This window comes from Scyliorhinus torazame, chromosome 20 (assembly GCF_047496885.1).
Source record: "Scyliorhinus torazame isolate Kashiwa2021f chromosome 20, sScyTor2.1, whole genome shotgun sequence".
In the NCBI taxonomy this organism is placed as follows: domain Eukaryota; kingdom Metazoa; phylum Chordata; class Chondrichthyes; order Carcharhiniformes; family Scyliorhinidae; genus Scyliorhinus; species Scyliorhinus torazame.
The window spans coordinates 43,120,225-43,136,545 of record NC_092726.1 but is presented as its reverse complement, the minus strand read 5'-3'; the positions used below and the strand labels follow the sequence as shown (position 1 = coordinate 43,136,545).

General features: G+C 54.7%; 1 protein-coding gene across 1 annotated transcript in view; it reads right to left on the bottom strand.

The window, feature by feature from the left end:
- Positions 1–16,321, bottom strand: part of LOC140396757 (uncharacterized) — a 28,185-nt gene that overhangs the window by 6,508 nt on the left and 5,356 nt on the right. The window contains exons 2-3 of the mRNA XM_072485491.1: positions 13,247–13,399; positions 12,454–12,684 (exon numbers count right to left, since the gene is read on the bottom strand). Of these exons, the coding sequence (XP_072341592.1) occupies positions 12,454–12,684; positions 13,247–13,399 (384 nt within the window). The remainder of the gene's footprint in view (positions 1–12,453; positions 12,685–13,246; positions 13,400–16,321) is intronic.

The following is a 16,321-nucleotide window of genomic DNA, read 5'->3' as shown; positions in this document are numbered from 1 at the left end:
GAATTCTTCGAGACAGGATCTACTCCCATTTGGAAGCAAATGGACGTATTAGTGAGAGGCAGCATGGTTTTGTGAAGGGAAGGTCGTGCCTCACTAACTTGATAGAGTTTTTCGAGGAGGTCACTAAGATGATTGATGCAGGTAGGGCAGTGGATGTTGTCTATATGGACTTCAGTAAGGCCTTTGACAAGGTCCCTCATGGTAGACTAGTACAAAAGGTGAAGTCACATGGGATCAGGGGTGAGCTGGCAAGGTGGATACAGAACTGGCTAGGTCATAGAAGGCAGAGAGTAGCAATGGAAGGATGCTTTCCTAATTGGAGGGCTGTGACCAGTGGTGTTCCACAGGGATCAGTGCTGGGACCTTTGCTGTTTGTAGCATATATAAATGATTTGGAGGAAAATGTAACTGGTCTGATTAGTAAGTTTGCAGACGACACAAAGGTTGGTGGAATTGCGGATAGCGATGAGGACTGTCAGAGGATACAGCAGGATTTAGATTGTTTGGAGACTTGGGCGGAGAGATGGCAGATGGAGTTTAATCCGGAAAAATGTGAGGTCATGCATTTTGGAAGGTCTAATGCAGGTAGGGAATATACAGTGAATGGTAGAACCCTCAAGAGTATTGAAAGTCAGAGAGATCTAGGAGTACAGGTCCACAGGTCACTGAAAGGGGCAACACAGGTGGAGAAGGTAGTCAAGAAGGCATACGGCATGCTTGCCTTAATTGGCCGGGCATTGAGTATAAGAATTAGGAAGTCATGTTGCAGCTGTATAGAACCTTAGTTAGGCCACACTTGGAGTATAGTGTTCAATTCTGGTCGCCACACTACCAGAAGGATGTGGAGGCTTTAGAGAGGGTGCAGAAGAGATTTACCAGAATGTTGCCTGGTATGGAGGGCATTAGCTATGAGGAGCGGTTGAATAAACTCGGTTTGTTCTCACTGGAACGAAGGAGGTTGAGGGGCGACCTGATAGAGGTCTACAAAATTATGAGGGGCATAGTCAGAGTGGATAGTCAGAGGCTTTTCCCCGGGGTAGAGGGGTCAATTACTAGGGGATATAGGTTTAAGGTAAAAGGGGCAAGGTTTAGAGGAGATGTACGAGGCAAGTTTTTTTACACAGAGGGTAGTGGGTGCCTGGAACCCGCTATCGGAGGAGGTGGTGGAAGCAGGGACGATAGTGACATTTAAGGGGCATCTGGACAAATACATGAATAGGATGGGAATAGAGGGATATGGACCCAGGAAGTGCAGAAGATTTTAGTTTAGACGGGCAGCATGGTCGGCGCAGGCTTGGAGGGCCGAAGGGCCTGTTCCTGTGCAGTACTTTTTTTTATTCTTTGTTCTTACCCGCCCACTCACCAGAACCCTTAATTCCTTTACTGTTCAAAAATCTATCTATCTTTGCCTTACAAACATTCAAGACCGCAGGAAACTACAAAAGGTCGTGAATGTAGCCCAGTCCATCACGCAAACCAGCCTCCCATCCATTGACTCTATCTATAATTCCCGCTGCCTCAGAAAGGCAGCCAGCATAATTAAGGACCCCACGCACCCCGGACATACTCTCTTCCACCTTCTTCCGTCAGGAAAAAGATACCAAAGTTTGAGGTCACGTACCAACCGACTCAAGAACAGCTTCTTCCCTACTGCCATCAGACTTTTCAATGGACCTACCTCGTATTAAGTTGATCTTTTCTCTACGCCTTGCTATAACTGTAACATTATATTCTGCAGCCTCTCCTTCCTTCCCTACGTACGGTGTGCGTTGTCTGTACAGCATGCAAGAAACAATACTTTTCACTGTATACTAATACATGTGACAATAATAAATCAAATCAAATCAAATTCAATGAGGTCGCCTCAACTGCTTCACTGGGCAGGAATTCCACAGATTCCAAACCCTTTGGCGAAAGAAGTTCCTCCTCAACTCAGTCCTAAATCTGCTCCCCCTTATTTTGAGGCCAGTGGAAACAACCTCCCTGCTTCGGTCTTATCTATTCCCTTCATAATTTTTACATAGAATTTACAGTGCAGAAGGAGGCCATTCGGCCCATCGAGTCTGCACCGGCTCTTGGAAAGAGCACCCTACCCAAGCCCACACCTCCACCCTATCCCCATAACCCAGTAACCCCACCCAGCACTAAGGGCAATTTTGGACACTAAGGGCAATTTATCATGGCCAATCCACCTAACCTGCACCTCTTTGGACTGTGGGAGGAAACCGGAGCACCCGGAGGAAACCCACGCGCACACAGGGAGAATGTGCAGACTCCGCACAGACAGTGACCCAAGCCGGGAATCGAACCTGGGACCCTGGAGCTGTGAAGCAATTGTGCTAACCACCATGCTACCGTGCTGCCCGAACAGATAATGTTATATGTTTCCACAAGATCCCCCCACATTCTTCCAAATTCCAACGAGTATAGTCCCAGTCTACTCCGTCTCCCATCATAAGCCAATCCTCTCAACTCCGGGCTCAACCAAATGAATCTCCCCCCGCACACCCTCCAGTGCCGGTACGTCCTTTCTCAAGTAAGGAGACCAAAACTGGAGTTTTGCCAGGACGTAATGAACGATGTAGATGAACGAGAATCTGGAACATCTGGAGTTCCAAAAGGCGTTCAGTAAGGTGTAACATAATGACACAAATTAAGGGCCCCCGGTGTTGGCAAGAGGGTGAATAGGGGAACTTGTTGGCCTTCATCGCCAGGGGATTGGAGGGTAAGAGTAAATAGATTTTGCCATGATTGGAGGCAGCTTTCAGTAGATTTGGAATTCGCTGCCCTAGAGTGGGTGTGACGCTCGGTCATAGAAAATAGGAGCAGGAGGCCATTCGGCCGTTAATATTTATCGAGAACATTCAACGTAGAGATGTTTAGGCGGGTCTGTGGACTCTATAGCGGTGGGCAACTTGCGGTCTGGGGCCACATCTGGGTTCTGGGTGTACCCCACAAGACATTTTGTTGGCCGTCGCCCACACGCAGAGTCGCCGCTTTCCACTGAGCTCCATCTGCATAGTTTTCTTCCGACCGATTTGATTGATTCGCACGTAATGGGAGGGCGAGTGAAGCTCGGCGCGTGCGGATTGCTCACAACATTGACTGTGAGCGCCATGTTTCTCAAATCAGGCAGGAAATTGGAGTCAAAGGTCAATGACAGAAGGACCAAAAGGCGGCAAGTAGGACTTTCTTTTTAATTTGCAGAGTAGCTTGGCTCTGGAACGCGCTGCCTGAGAATGCGGTGGAGGAAAAATCAATATCCAATTCCTTTTGGGTCAACCATTAATCCTCGGCGGCACAGTAGCACAATGGTTAGCATACTGGCTTCACAGCACCAGCGTCCCGGGTTCGATTCCGGCTTGGGTCACTGTCTGTGCGGAGTCTGCACCTTCTCCCCGTGTCTGCGTGGGTTTCCTCCGGGTGCTCCGGTTTCCTCCCACAATTCCCTTGTCATATACTTGTTAGGTGAATTGGGCATTCTGAATTCTCCCTCTGTGTACCCGAACAGGCGCCGGAATGTGGCGACGAGGGGATTTTCACAGTAACTTCATTGCGGTGTTAATGTAAGCGATTAATATTCATTAACTAAAGAGAAGAAAAATGGCAGGGCGATGGAGAAAAGGACCAGCCAGTTGGCCTTGTAGAGAACTGGTTACAGCACAGAAGGAAGCCACACACGATTCATATGTGCTCTTATTTGTCATGTTTTCAGGGACTTCCTGTCACAGATAAAGGCAGTGTGATTGTCAGAGAATTAGCAGAGAGCATCGTCGCAGAATAAGGGGGAGCTCATTCAAGGCGGATTTGAGGAATCATTTCTTTTCTCAAAAGAGTGGGGAATCTTTGGAATTCTTTCCCTCAGGAAGCTGTGGAGGCCGAGTCCTCGAACATGTTCAAGGCCGAGATCGATAGGTTTTTGATCAGCCGGGGGACGAAGGGAGAGGAGGTGGGAAAGTGAGTGTTAGATCGAAGTCAGAGGACGAACAGACGGTCAAGTTGATTTGCCCCAGCGGACTACAGATGCAGCTCAAAGCCACTGGACTGGTTCCCGGTAACTGTTCAGCTGCAGCCACTGATGCCTCACAGCACCTGGCGAGTGAGGTACACGGGCTATCCCCTTCCTTCCGACCAGGAGTCCACCACTCGCTGAGGGAAAGGGGAGTCCCTCGACCACAGTCAGGTGACGTTTCCCCGACTCCCCATGACCAATTTTGATGCTGTTCTACATCTCGGGTGTATAAACATCCCTTGCTGCCTTTGGTGGAGTTATACAGTCCATCCCATTGGTGGGATCTTCCATTCCTTCCCAAAGTCATGGCCTTCAGAAGGGCTCGACACATCCTACCGCCCTGTCACGACCCTCTCCTTTTCCTGTTTCATCCACTTCCTCCCCTTGGATCCTATCTGTGGTAATACCAGGTATTGCGGTACCAGAGAGAGGAATAACCATTGGCTAGACCGCGGGGTCTACCATTGGGCAATGTACATAGCCCCGCCCTGAGAGGCGGGGTATAAGAACCAATGCCGTCCCAGCAGCCTCCACTTCTGTAACATCGCTGCTGGGTACAGTTCTATCTGATTAAAGCTGAATCGATATGACTTCACGTGGACTGAAGCGTATTGATTGTGCATCAATTTAATCAGATAAGTACTTTTGAAGGATGAATCTCCGCATCAAGCCGGCGTGCCTTCAGCTCAGCCCTCACGCAGAAAACTCCGCCGTGATTTTTAAGCATTGGCTGGCATGCTTCCAGAGCTACCTCGAGACGGCTGCCGATACCCCCACGGAAAGGCAGAAAATGCACCTCCTACGCTCGTGGGTCAGCCCGGCGATCTACCCACTGATCGAAGGGGCGGCGAACTGCTGGAAGGACATTACATTCGTCCACTTAATCAGGTCCACGCCAGTCACCTGCTGGCAACGAGACGGCAGAGCCCAGATGAGACGCTAGAAGATTTCTACAGGACACTGATCGTGCTGGGCCAAAACTGCGACTGCCCAGCGGTGACGGCGAACGAGCACTCCGAACTTTTAATTCAAGTTGCTTTTGTGGCAGGTATGATCTCCCCCGACATTCGCCAAAGGCTGCTCGAAATGGAGACGCTGGGCCTCACCGAGGCCCGGGCCCTGGCAGGGTCCATGGACGTGGCGAACAAAAACACCCTTGCGTACGCCCCCACGTGCACCGCACCCACCTGGGCTGCGTGGCACCCCGCCGAGGCAGCCCCCCAGACCTACCCGCTAACTCCGCAGGCCTGCGCGGCAAGGCGCCCCGCTACCACCGCCGGCCAACGCTGCTTCTTCTGCGGCCAGGTGAATCACCCGCGCGCGCACTGACCGGCTCGCACCGTCACCTGCAAAGGGTGCGGCAAGAAAGGCCACTATGCCGCGGCTGCCGAGCCCGCGCGGTGCCCGCGGTGTCCAGCGAGTACCCACAGCCGTTTTTCCAGGTCCCTGCTGTTCAAGGCCCACCGGTCTCCCGCGGCCCCCGAAACGCCGCAGCACGCCCGGCTCCAGGCCCCGACCGCCCCGCGCAGTGGCCGCCGTCTCCCACGCCCCCGGAACGCCGCAGCACGCCCCGCCCCAGGCCCCGACCGCCCAGCTCTCACCGCCCCGCGCAGTGGCCGCCGTCTCCCACGCCCCCGGAACGCCGCAGCACGCTCCGCTCCAGGCCCCGCCCGCCCAGCTCTCACCGCCCCGCGCAGTGGCCGCCGTCTCCCGTGCCTCCGGAACGCCGCAGCACGCCCGGCTCCAGGCCCCGACCGCCCCGCGCAGTGGCCGCCGTCTCCCGTGCCTCCGGAACGCCGCAGCACGCCCCGCCCCAGGCCCCGACCGCCCAGCTCTCACCGCCCCGCGCAGTGGCCGCCGTCTCCCGTGCCTCCGGAACGCCGCAGCACGCCCGGCTCCAGGCCCCGACCGCCCCGCGCAGTGGCCGCCGTCTCCCGTGCCCCCGGAACGCCGCAGCACGCCCCGCCCCAGGCCCCGACCGCCCAGCTCTCACCGCCCCGCGCAGTGGCCGCCGTCTCCCACGCCCCCGGAACGCCGCAGCACGCCCCGCTCCAGGCCCTGACCGCCCCGCGCAGTGGCCGCCGTCTCCCGTGCCCCCGGAACGCCGCAGCACGCCCCGCCCCAGGCCCCGACCGCCCAGCTCTCACCGCCCCGCGCAGTGGCCGCCGTCTCCCACGCCCCCGGAACGCCGCAGCACGCCCCGCCCCAGGCCCCGACCGCCCAGCTCTCACCGCCCCGCGCAGTGGCCGCCGTCTCCCGTGCCCCCGGAACGCCGCAGCACGCCCCGCCCCAGGCCCCGACCGCCCAGCTCTCACCGCCCCGCGCAGTGGCCGCCGTCTCCCGTGCCCCCGGAACGCCGCAGCACGCCCCGCCCCAGGCCCCGACCGCCCAGCTCTCACCGCCCCGCGCAGTGGCCGCCGTCTCCCACGCCCCCGGAACGCCGCAGCACGCCCCGCCCCAGGCCCCGACCGCCCCGCGCAGTGGCCGCCGTCTCCCGTGCCCCCGGAACGCCGCAGCACGCCCCGCCCCAGGCCCCGACCGCCCCGCGCAGTGGCCGCCGTCTCCCGTGCCCCCGGAACGCCGCAGCACGCCCCGCCCCAGGCCCCGACCGCCCCGCGCAGTGGCCGCCGTCTCCCGTGCCCCCGGAACGCAGCAGCACGCCCCGCCCCAGGCCCCGACCGCCCAGCTCTCACCGCCCCGCGCAGTGGCCGGGGTCTCCCACGCCCCCGGAACGCAGCAGCACGCCCCGCCCCAGGCCCCGACCGCCCAGCTCTCACCGCCCCGCGCAGTGGCCGGGGTCTCCCACGCCCCCGGAACGCCGCAGCACGCCCCGCCCCAGGCCCCGACCGCCCAGCTCTCACCGCCCCGCGCAGTGGCCGGGGTCTCCCACGCCCCCGGAACGCCGCAGCACGCCCCGCTCCAGCTCTCACCGCCCCGCGCAGTGGCCGGGGTCTCCCACGCCTCCGGAACGCCGCAGCACGCTCCGCTCCAGGCCCCGACCGCCCCGCGCAGTGGCCGCCGTCTCCCGTGCCCCCGGAACGCCGCAGCACGCCCCGCTCCAGGCCCCGACCGCCCAGCTCTCACCGCCCCGCGCAGTGGCCGCCGTCTCCCACGCCCCCGGAACGCCGCAGCACGCCCCGCTCCAGCTCTCACCGCCCCGCGCAGTGGCCGCCGTCTCCCGCGCCTCCGGAACGCCGCAGCACGCCCCGCTCCAGCGCTCACCTCCACCCCCCTATCCTAGGGCCACGTGCGACCCATGGCCGCAGTCTTTCTATCCTATCCCGGCCGTCCAAGGCCCACCGCCGCCCCTCTCTCCCCAGGCAGCGTGCAACCCGTGGCCATGGCCACTTTGCCCCCCGGCAACCACGCTGGATGGGTCGGCGCCGCCATTTTGTCCCTCGCCGACGCCATCTTGGATGGGGCCTCAAGCCCCCAGCACGGCTGACTACACGCTGCCCGACCAGAACTCCTTGCTGCAGCTGGCCTCCATTACTCTGGATCAGAGTCGGCCCCGGACGCTAGCGAAGGCCATCACAACGGTCGCCGTCGTGCCTGATCGACTCCGGGAGCACGGAGAGCTTCGTCCACCCCGACACGGTAAGGCGCTGTTCCCTGATCACCTATCCCACCAAACAAAGGATCTCCCTGGTCTCCGGGTCACACGCAGTGGAGATAAAGGGGTTCTGCCTCGCAGACCTCACCGTCCAAGGCAGGGAATTCCGCAATTTCCGCCTATACGTTCTGCCACACCTCTGTGCAGCCACCCTTCTGGGGCTGGATTTCCAGTGCCACCTACAAAGCCTGACTTTTAAATTTGGCGGCCCTATACCCCCCCTTACTGTCTGCGGCCTCATGACTCTTAAGGTCGACCCACCTTCCCTGTTTGCAAACCTCACCCCGGATTGCAAACCCGTCGCCACCAGGAGCAGACGGTACAGTGCCCAGGACCGGACCTTAATCAAGTCCGAGGTCCAAAGGCTGCTGAAGGAAGGGGTCATCGAAGCAAGCAACAGCCCCTGGAGGGCTCAAGTAGTGGTGGTAAAGACTGGGGAGAAACACAGGATGGTCATCGACTCTCGTCAGACCATTAACCGGTTTACGCAACTGGACGCGTGCCCTCTCCCCCGTATTGCCGACCTGGTAAACAGGATCGCGCAATACAAGGTTTTCTCCACGGTGGATCTCAAGTCCGCCTGCCACCAGCTACCCCTCCGTAATAATGACCGCCAGTACACTGCCTTCAAAGCAGATGGGCGGCTCTATCAATTTTTAAGGGTTCCCTTCGTTGTCACAAACAGGGTCTCGGTCTTCCAGCGTGGATGGACCGAATGGTTGACCGGTACGGCTTACACGCAACGTTCCCGTATCTTAACAACGTCACCATCTGCGGCCATGACCAGCAGGACCACAACACCAACCTCCGTAAATTTCTCCAGACCGCGCACCTCCTTAATCTGACCTACAATAAGGAGAAGTGCGTGTTTAGCACCGACCGCCTAGCCATCTTAGGCTACGTAGTGCAAAATGGAGTTATAGGCCCCGACCCTGAACGCATGCGCCCCCTCATGGAGTTTCCCCCTCCCTCACTGCCCCAAGGCCCTAAAGCGCTGCCTCGGCTTCTTTAGCTATTATGCACAATGGGTCCCTAATTACGCCGACAGCGTAATCCAGTCCACAACCTTCCCTCTGTCGACGGAGGCCCGCCAGGCCTTCTGCCGCATCAAAGCGGACATCGCAAAAGCCACGATGCGCGCCATCGACGAGTCCCTCCCCTTCCAGGTCGAGAGCGACGCGTCCGACGTAGCTCTGGCGGCCACCCTCAACCAGGCGGGCAGACCCGTGGCCTTCTTCTCACGTACCCTCCATGCTGTACAAAACTTTGGTAAGGCCACATTTGGAGTACTGTGTACAGTTCTGGTCGCCTCATTTTAGGAAGGATGTGGAAGCTCTGGAAAAGGTGCAAAGAAGATTTACCAGGATGTTGCCTGGAATGGAGAGTAGGTCTTACGAGGAAAGGTTGAGGGTGCTAGGCCTTTTCTCATTAGAGCGGAGAAGGATGAGGGGCGACTTGATAGAGGTTTATAAGATGATCAGGGGAATAGATAGAGTAGACAGTCAGAGACTTTTTCCCCGGGTGGAACACACCATTGCAAGGGGACATAAATTTAAGGTGAAAGGTGGAAGATATAGGGGGATGTCAGAGGTAGGTTCTTTACCCAGAGAGTAGTGGGGGCATGGAATGCACTGCCTGTGGAAGTAGTTGAGTCGGAAACATTAGGGACCTTCAAGCAGCTATTGGATAGGTACATGGATTACGGTAAAATGATATAGTGTAGATTTATTTGTTCTTAAGGGCAGCACGGTAGCATTGTGCATAGCACAATTGCTTCACAGCTCCATGGTCCCAGGTTCGATTCCGGATTGGGTCATTGTCTGTGCGGAGTCTGCACGTCCTCCCCGTGTCTGCGTGGGTTTCCTCCGGGTGCTCCGGTTTCCTCCCACAGTCCAAAGATGTGCGGGTTAGGTGAATTGGCCAATGATAAATTGCCCTTAATGTCCAAATTGCCCTTGGTGTTGGGTGGAGGTGTTGAGTTTGGGTAGGGTGCTCTTTCCAAGAGCCGGTGCAGACTCAAAGGGCCGAATGGCCTCCTTCTGCACTGTAAATTCAATGATAATCTATGATTAATCTAGGACAAAGGTTCGGCACAACATCGTGGGCCGAAGGGCCTGTTCTGTGCTGTATTTTCTATGTTCTATGTTCTATGTTCTATGCTTCCGAAATCCGCCACTCCTCGGTCAAAAAGGAGGCCCAGGCCATAGTAGAAGCTGTGCAGCACTGGAGGCATTACCTGGCCGGCAGGAGATTCACTCTCCTCACGGACCAACGGTCGGTAGCCTTCATGTTCCATAATGCGCAGCGGGGCAAGATAAAAAACAACCAGATCTTGCGGTGGAGGATCGAACTCTCCACCTACAATTACGAGATCTTGTACCGTCCGGGGAAGCTGAACGAGCCTCCTGATGCCCTATCCTGCGGCACTTGTGCCACCGCACAAGTAGACCGCCTCCGAGCCCTCCACGAGGACCTCTGCCACCCGGGAGTCACCCGGTTCTTCCATTTCGTTAAGACCCGAAACCTGCCTTACTCCATCGAGGAGGTCAGGACAGTCACCAGGGACTGCCGATTCTGCGCGGAGTGCAAACCGCACTTCTACCGGCCAGGGAAAGCGCATCTGATAAAGGCTTCCCGTCCCTTTGAACGCCTCAGCATGGACTTCAAAGGCCCCCTCCCCTCCACCGACCGCAACACGTACTTCCTGAATGTGATTGACGAATACTCCCGGTTCCCATTCGCCATCCCCTGCCCGGACATGACTACGACCACTGTCATCAAGGCCCTCCAAAGTATTTTTACGCTGTTCGGTTTCCCCGCATACATTCACAGTGATAGGGGGTCCTCCTTTATGAGCGACGAGCTGCGCCAGTTCCTGCTTAGCAAAGGCATCGCCTCGAGCAGAACGACCAGCTACAACCCCCGGGGTAACGGGCAGGTAGAAAGGGAGAATGGAACGGTCTGGAAGACCGTCCTGCTGGCCCTTCGGTCCAGGAATCTCCCAGTCTCCCGCTGGCAAGAAGTCCTCCCAGTGGCCCTTCACTCCATTCGGTCGCTGCTCTGTACTACCACAAACCAGACACCTCAGGAAGTCCTCCTCGGGACCTCGCTCCCCACCTGGCTAGCGACACCCGGACCCGTCCTGCTGCGGAAACATGCGAGGGCGCACAAGTCGGACCCGTTGGTTGAGAGGGTCCACCTACTGCATGCCAACCCCCAGTACGCCTACGTAGCGTTCCCCGACGGACGCCAAGATACGGTCTCCCTTCGGGACCGGAGCCCCACGCGTGCCCGAGCCACTGCCCCCCCCCCCCCCCACCGCACCTGACCGGAGGTTCAGTACTGCTGCCAGAACCCCGACCCAGAGCCGAGCAGGCACCGACGCCCCCTACAGGCGTCCTACCCATTTTTCGACCCGACAGCGCCACCTAGGGGTGACGAAACTGCCTGGGAGGAAGACACCACATTCCCGGAGTCACTACCGCCGGGGCCCTCACCAGGATCGCCGCCGAAACTTAGACGCTCCAGTAGGACAACCAGGCCGCCCGATCGTCTGATTGCAGCACCATGAAGAAAATTAACAACGCAAGAACTTTCTCCGCAACCCTCGACAGCATGGTACCTGCAATACCTGGTCCTACCATGAAAAGGCGACAGTAATACTGGCCATCACCCCGCCGACTCACCCCGCTGACTCTTTTTTAACAGGGGGTGAATGTGGTAATACCAGGTATTGCGGTACCAGAGAGAGGAATAACCATTGGCTAGACCGCGGGGTCTACCATTGGGCAATGTACATATACCCCGCCTCTCAGGGCGGGGCTAAGAACCAATGCCGTCCCAGCAGCCTTCATTTCTGTAACTTGCTGCTGGGTACAGTTCTATCTGATTAAAGCTGAATCGATATGACTCCACGTGGACTCAAGCGTATTGAATGCGTATCACTATCATCCAGTTTGTTTGGCAAAATTAAATCAAGGGTGAAAGGTCAACCATCGCTCAAATGAGCATTTTTAATCGTGTCCTCAAGTTCTGTTTGTGCAGCACCATTAACACAATGAAACCACCCGTGATGCTTCACAGGAATATCAAACAATTGATACTGGGCCACTGAGTAAGGAGATATTAGGTCAGGTGATCAAACGTTTGGTCAAAAAGGTCAGTTTTGAGGGAGCGTCTTCAAGGAAGTGAGGTGTAAAGAGGGAAATTCCTGAGCTGGGCGCCTCAGGCAGCTGGAGGCACGGCCGCAATGGCGAGGCAATTAAGTTCGGGGGATGCTCAAGAGGCCGGAATTGGAGTGACGCCGGTACCTGCGGGGGCTGGAGGAGATCTGGAGAGATGAGACCAGGGAGGGATTTGGAAACCAGGATGAGAATTTTGCAAATTGAGATTTAGCTCGACTTGGGAGCCGGTATCGGTCCGCGACTGCAGGGGAGGGGTGGGGGAACGATTGGGGACTCGGGGGGGGGGGCAAGTATTGGATGAGCCCAGATTTGCAGAGGGTAGAACGTGGGAGACCAGCCAGGAGCGTGTCGGAATAGTCGAGTCGAGAGGTGATGAGAGGAGGGTTTCAGAAAATGAAATGAGACAAGCGAAGCAGAGCGATATTACGAAGGTGAAAGAAAGCAAAGAATGTTCTTGGAAGGCCTGTTCTTCTCCAAGCCAACATTGATAAGCCCATTGCCAATGGCAGATACTGGCTAACTCTTTGACTTTTGCTAGGTGTGTTCATTACAACTGAGTGGATTAACTCAGCCCTTACGACCACACAAACTTTAAGCACCGTTCTGAAAATTTATACACCATTGTACGGAGCCAGATACATCACCCAGTTTCCATTCTGTAGCTGGACAACGCCAATGTACGGTGCCGGAGGACTCTCCCAGACGCTGTGCTCCTCTTCATCAGTTGTGATTTCAACGTGTCTTTCCACAGCATGGTCCAGTTGAAGAGGAGGCCTCAGGTTAGGAAGGGGGCTCCGTGCAGGTGGGTTGCATACCAACATCGGGGCCTCCCCAAAGTCAGGCGGTTCTGTGTTCAGGTCCTGGTCAACGATCGCCTGTCCCAGAAGTAACACTGATTAGACCACTTCATCAGGAATAGTCAACTCCGCTGCAGGGTAGGCAACTCCAAAATGGTACTTTAAACTTTTTGTTTTAATGAATTAATCGCGACTCTGAACAATTTCAGTGGAAAGCTTCCAGGATTAGACAGCCCCAGGAACGTGCTCTAATTAAATAAATTTAGAACTCAAATTCGATTCAACGCCTTCACCTCTGAAGCATCAGCTCTTGTCCGTGTTGAAGAATTGGCAAGGCTCAAATTAAAATGTTCAATCAAATCGGCCATGTTTGAAAGTTAGGTATCAATCTGCTGCCTCCAGACCTTTCTTTAACCCCTTTCCCGCCTGAACCAACCAGTTATTTTATCTGCCATCATTTAGAAGGCAAACATGCCTGACTACCCCAAATGTGTTGGACGTGGATCACTGACCTAATCCAGGGATCAACATCGCACCTCTCCGAGAGTGAGACAGGGGCTCCCAGCTTCAATTTCAAGGCTTCTACTCCTAGCCTGTCCAAAAGCTCAGGATAGTTACAAATATCGCATGTAATCCTTACCTCAACGCCTCCTGATTCCTCCAGAATTTTATGCAGGATTCGAATGTATTCCGAAGCAGCCTGAAGCACGTGGACTTTGCTCGGTTTCCGATCTTTGGGAATCAAGGGAACGATACTCTTGAGCGTGGAAAAGCCACTGTTTATGCTCTGGATCTGAAACAAGAACAATATTAACTGTGAACTCAAAGTAACGCTTGAGATTTTATATATTTATAAAATAAATTTAGAGTATCCAATTCTTCTTTTTCCAACTAAGGGACAATTTAGCGCGGCCAATCCACCTACCCTGCACGTCTCTGGGTTGTGGGGGCGAAACCCACGCAAACACGGGGAGAGTGTGCAAACTCCACACAGGCAGTTAGCGCCATGAGGCAGCCGCGCTAACCACTGCACCGTGTCGCCTAAGATTTTATATTTGATCGATGTTTTCCCCATCGGTAACATTACAGCTCAAGAACCTCGCACCAGAGGGGGCTTCTGCTAATACATTTGGAGTGAAACTAAAGCTTAAATATCGCAATTCCTTAGGGGAGAAAACAATAGAAAGTCTGAACAGGAAGGAACCTTCTCCACCTTCACTTTCTGCAGTGGTTATAAGAAGCCAGATTTTGAGGGAGTAATAACAATGTTCACTGTCATCACCCCTTAGAGATGGACTGGAGCTTCTGGTGTCTGCATAGACTCAGCCATGGGGCGATAACAGCACAGAAGGAGGCCATTCAGCCACCGGCTCTCTGTAGGGCAACCCAGGGCAGCCCCATTACTGTACTCAATCCCCCGTGACGCTGCGTGTTCAGTTGTCGGAAGCGTCCTTCCAATTTAATCTTTGAACGGTTCGTCCTCTCTGCTTCCACCATCCTCGCAGGCAGCGGGTTCCAGCTCATTACGACTCGCTGGGTAAATAAAACTCTTCCTCACAACCCCCTCCACCATCACGCACGCAAAACCTTAAACCTGCAACGCCCTAGTCCCTGCACCGGTCCACCTCCTCGAAAACTGCCATAATCCTGTACATCCCGATCAAATCTCCGTCGCTGCAAGGAGAGCAACTCCTCCAACCACACCTTAAGAGGCTAAAACCCCTCATCCTTGGAACCATTCCGGTAAATCTCCCTCCGGGCCCGCTCGAGGAGCCTCAGAGTATATGATTAAATAAGGGAGAAAAGCTAGAAGTTGCCATCAGTGATTCTACGCCTTCGCAAAGGAAACACCCTTAATGTCCTCCCCAGAATGCAATCAATTAGAAATCACTAAGCTGACTAGAACTTCTATTCCTGGCGTTGAATGAGGTGCTTTAAAGAACAACTTAAGCTCAATTACCGCAAAACTGCTTCTCTGGCCTGAGGACTATGGGTATCAAACTTCTCCATCTATTTTTAATTTTGTAAAGCTTACTTTCCACCTTAACCCCAGATAATAATAATAGTTATTATTATGTACGTTCAGAATGGAGGAAGTCAAGAGGCTAAATCGATTTTTCCTTTGGTGTGCGCATGTCTGTGGGAATACTTCCATACGATTGGCTGCCTACTCTAAGGGTGTCACACTGTTGCTGAGTGCCTGCAAATCTCTGGTGTCAGATTCAAAGTGGCTTTGGGAAATGTACGCATACATGGAAACACAGCAAATAGGAGCAGCAGGAGGCCATTCGGCCCTTCGAGCCTGCTCCGCCATTCATTATGATCATGGCTGATCATCCAACTCAATAGCCTGCTCCACCTTCCCCCCCCCCCGCCCCCATGTCCTTCGATCACTTTCGTCCCAAGTGCTATATTGAACTCTTTCTTGAAAACATGCAATGCTTTGGCCTCCACTACTTCCTCTGGTAACAAATTCCACAGGCCGGCCACTCTCTGGGTGAAGAAATTTCTCCTCATCTTGTTCTAAATGGTCTACCCACTATCTTCGGACTGTGACCCCTGGTTCTGGACTCCCCTACCCTCCCCCAATCGGGAAAACCCTTCCTCCATCTACCCTGATTAGAATTTTATAGACCGCTATCGAGATCAGCGGTGTGTTAATGGTGCAATGACTGGTGCAATGGTGATATAGTTAAAGATACAGGTAGCCATGGCAACGTTGCAATGATGCACTTTCACAGACTTCATTACAAGTACAAAAAGGTATATATTCACCTTCCGCAAACATTCACTCCCTCCACCACCGACGCACAGTGGCAGCCGTGTGTACCATCTACAAGATGCACTGCAGCAACTCACCAAGGCTCCTTAGACAGCACCTTCCAAACCCATCTAAAAAGGACAAGAGCAGCAGATATCTGGGAACCCACCACCTGGAGGTTCCCCTCCAAGTCACTCACCACCCCGACTTGGAAATATATCAGCCGTTCCTTCACTGTCGCTGGGGCAAAACCCTGGAGCTCCCTCCCTAACAGCACAGTGGGCGTACCTACACCTCAAGGACTGCAGCGGCTCAAGAAGGCGGCTCACCCACCACCTTCTCAAGGGGCAATTAGGGATGGGCACTATATGCTGGGCTAACCAGCGATGCCTACATCTTGTAAATGAATTTAAAAAGAACCTTGCCCCCTACATGTCTCCTGGCTAGGGGAGGAATCCACCCTCTCTGGGGTGATTACCCACACAGCATCCCTATTGGTCCCCCTAACCAGGTGACCCTTACTCTGCTCTGGCGCCCTCAAAAGGGACAATCAACTCATCCGTGCTCTACTCCGTGTCAGTCGATGTACGGTCTCGATCAGATAAACAATACAGCCTTCAGCAATGTCACCCGGTCGTAACTCGGTCAAGGTTACAAAAATGCCATGCGCCAAGCAATAAACCAGGTCTCTTTCAGACCATGAGCAAACGATTTTCACGATAATCTGTTTATGCCGCTGCGACCGTTCCAGATACCACTAAGTCAAATCAATTGCGCATTGATTTCCAAAATCTTTGAATGAAGTGCCACTGAATTATAAAGGTTCTCATTTTTTTCGTCAAGTATTGTAAGCACTTGCATTAACTACGGCAACACTTCCTAATGAAACTTTATCACTTTGCTCAAATTTTCTGGTCTGGATTTGGCCTTTAAGACCGATACAGCTATTACACA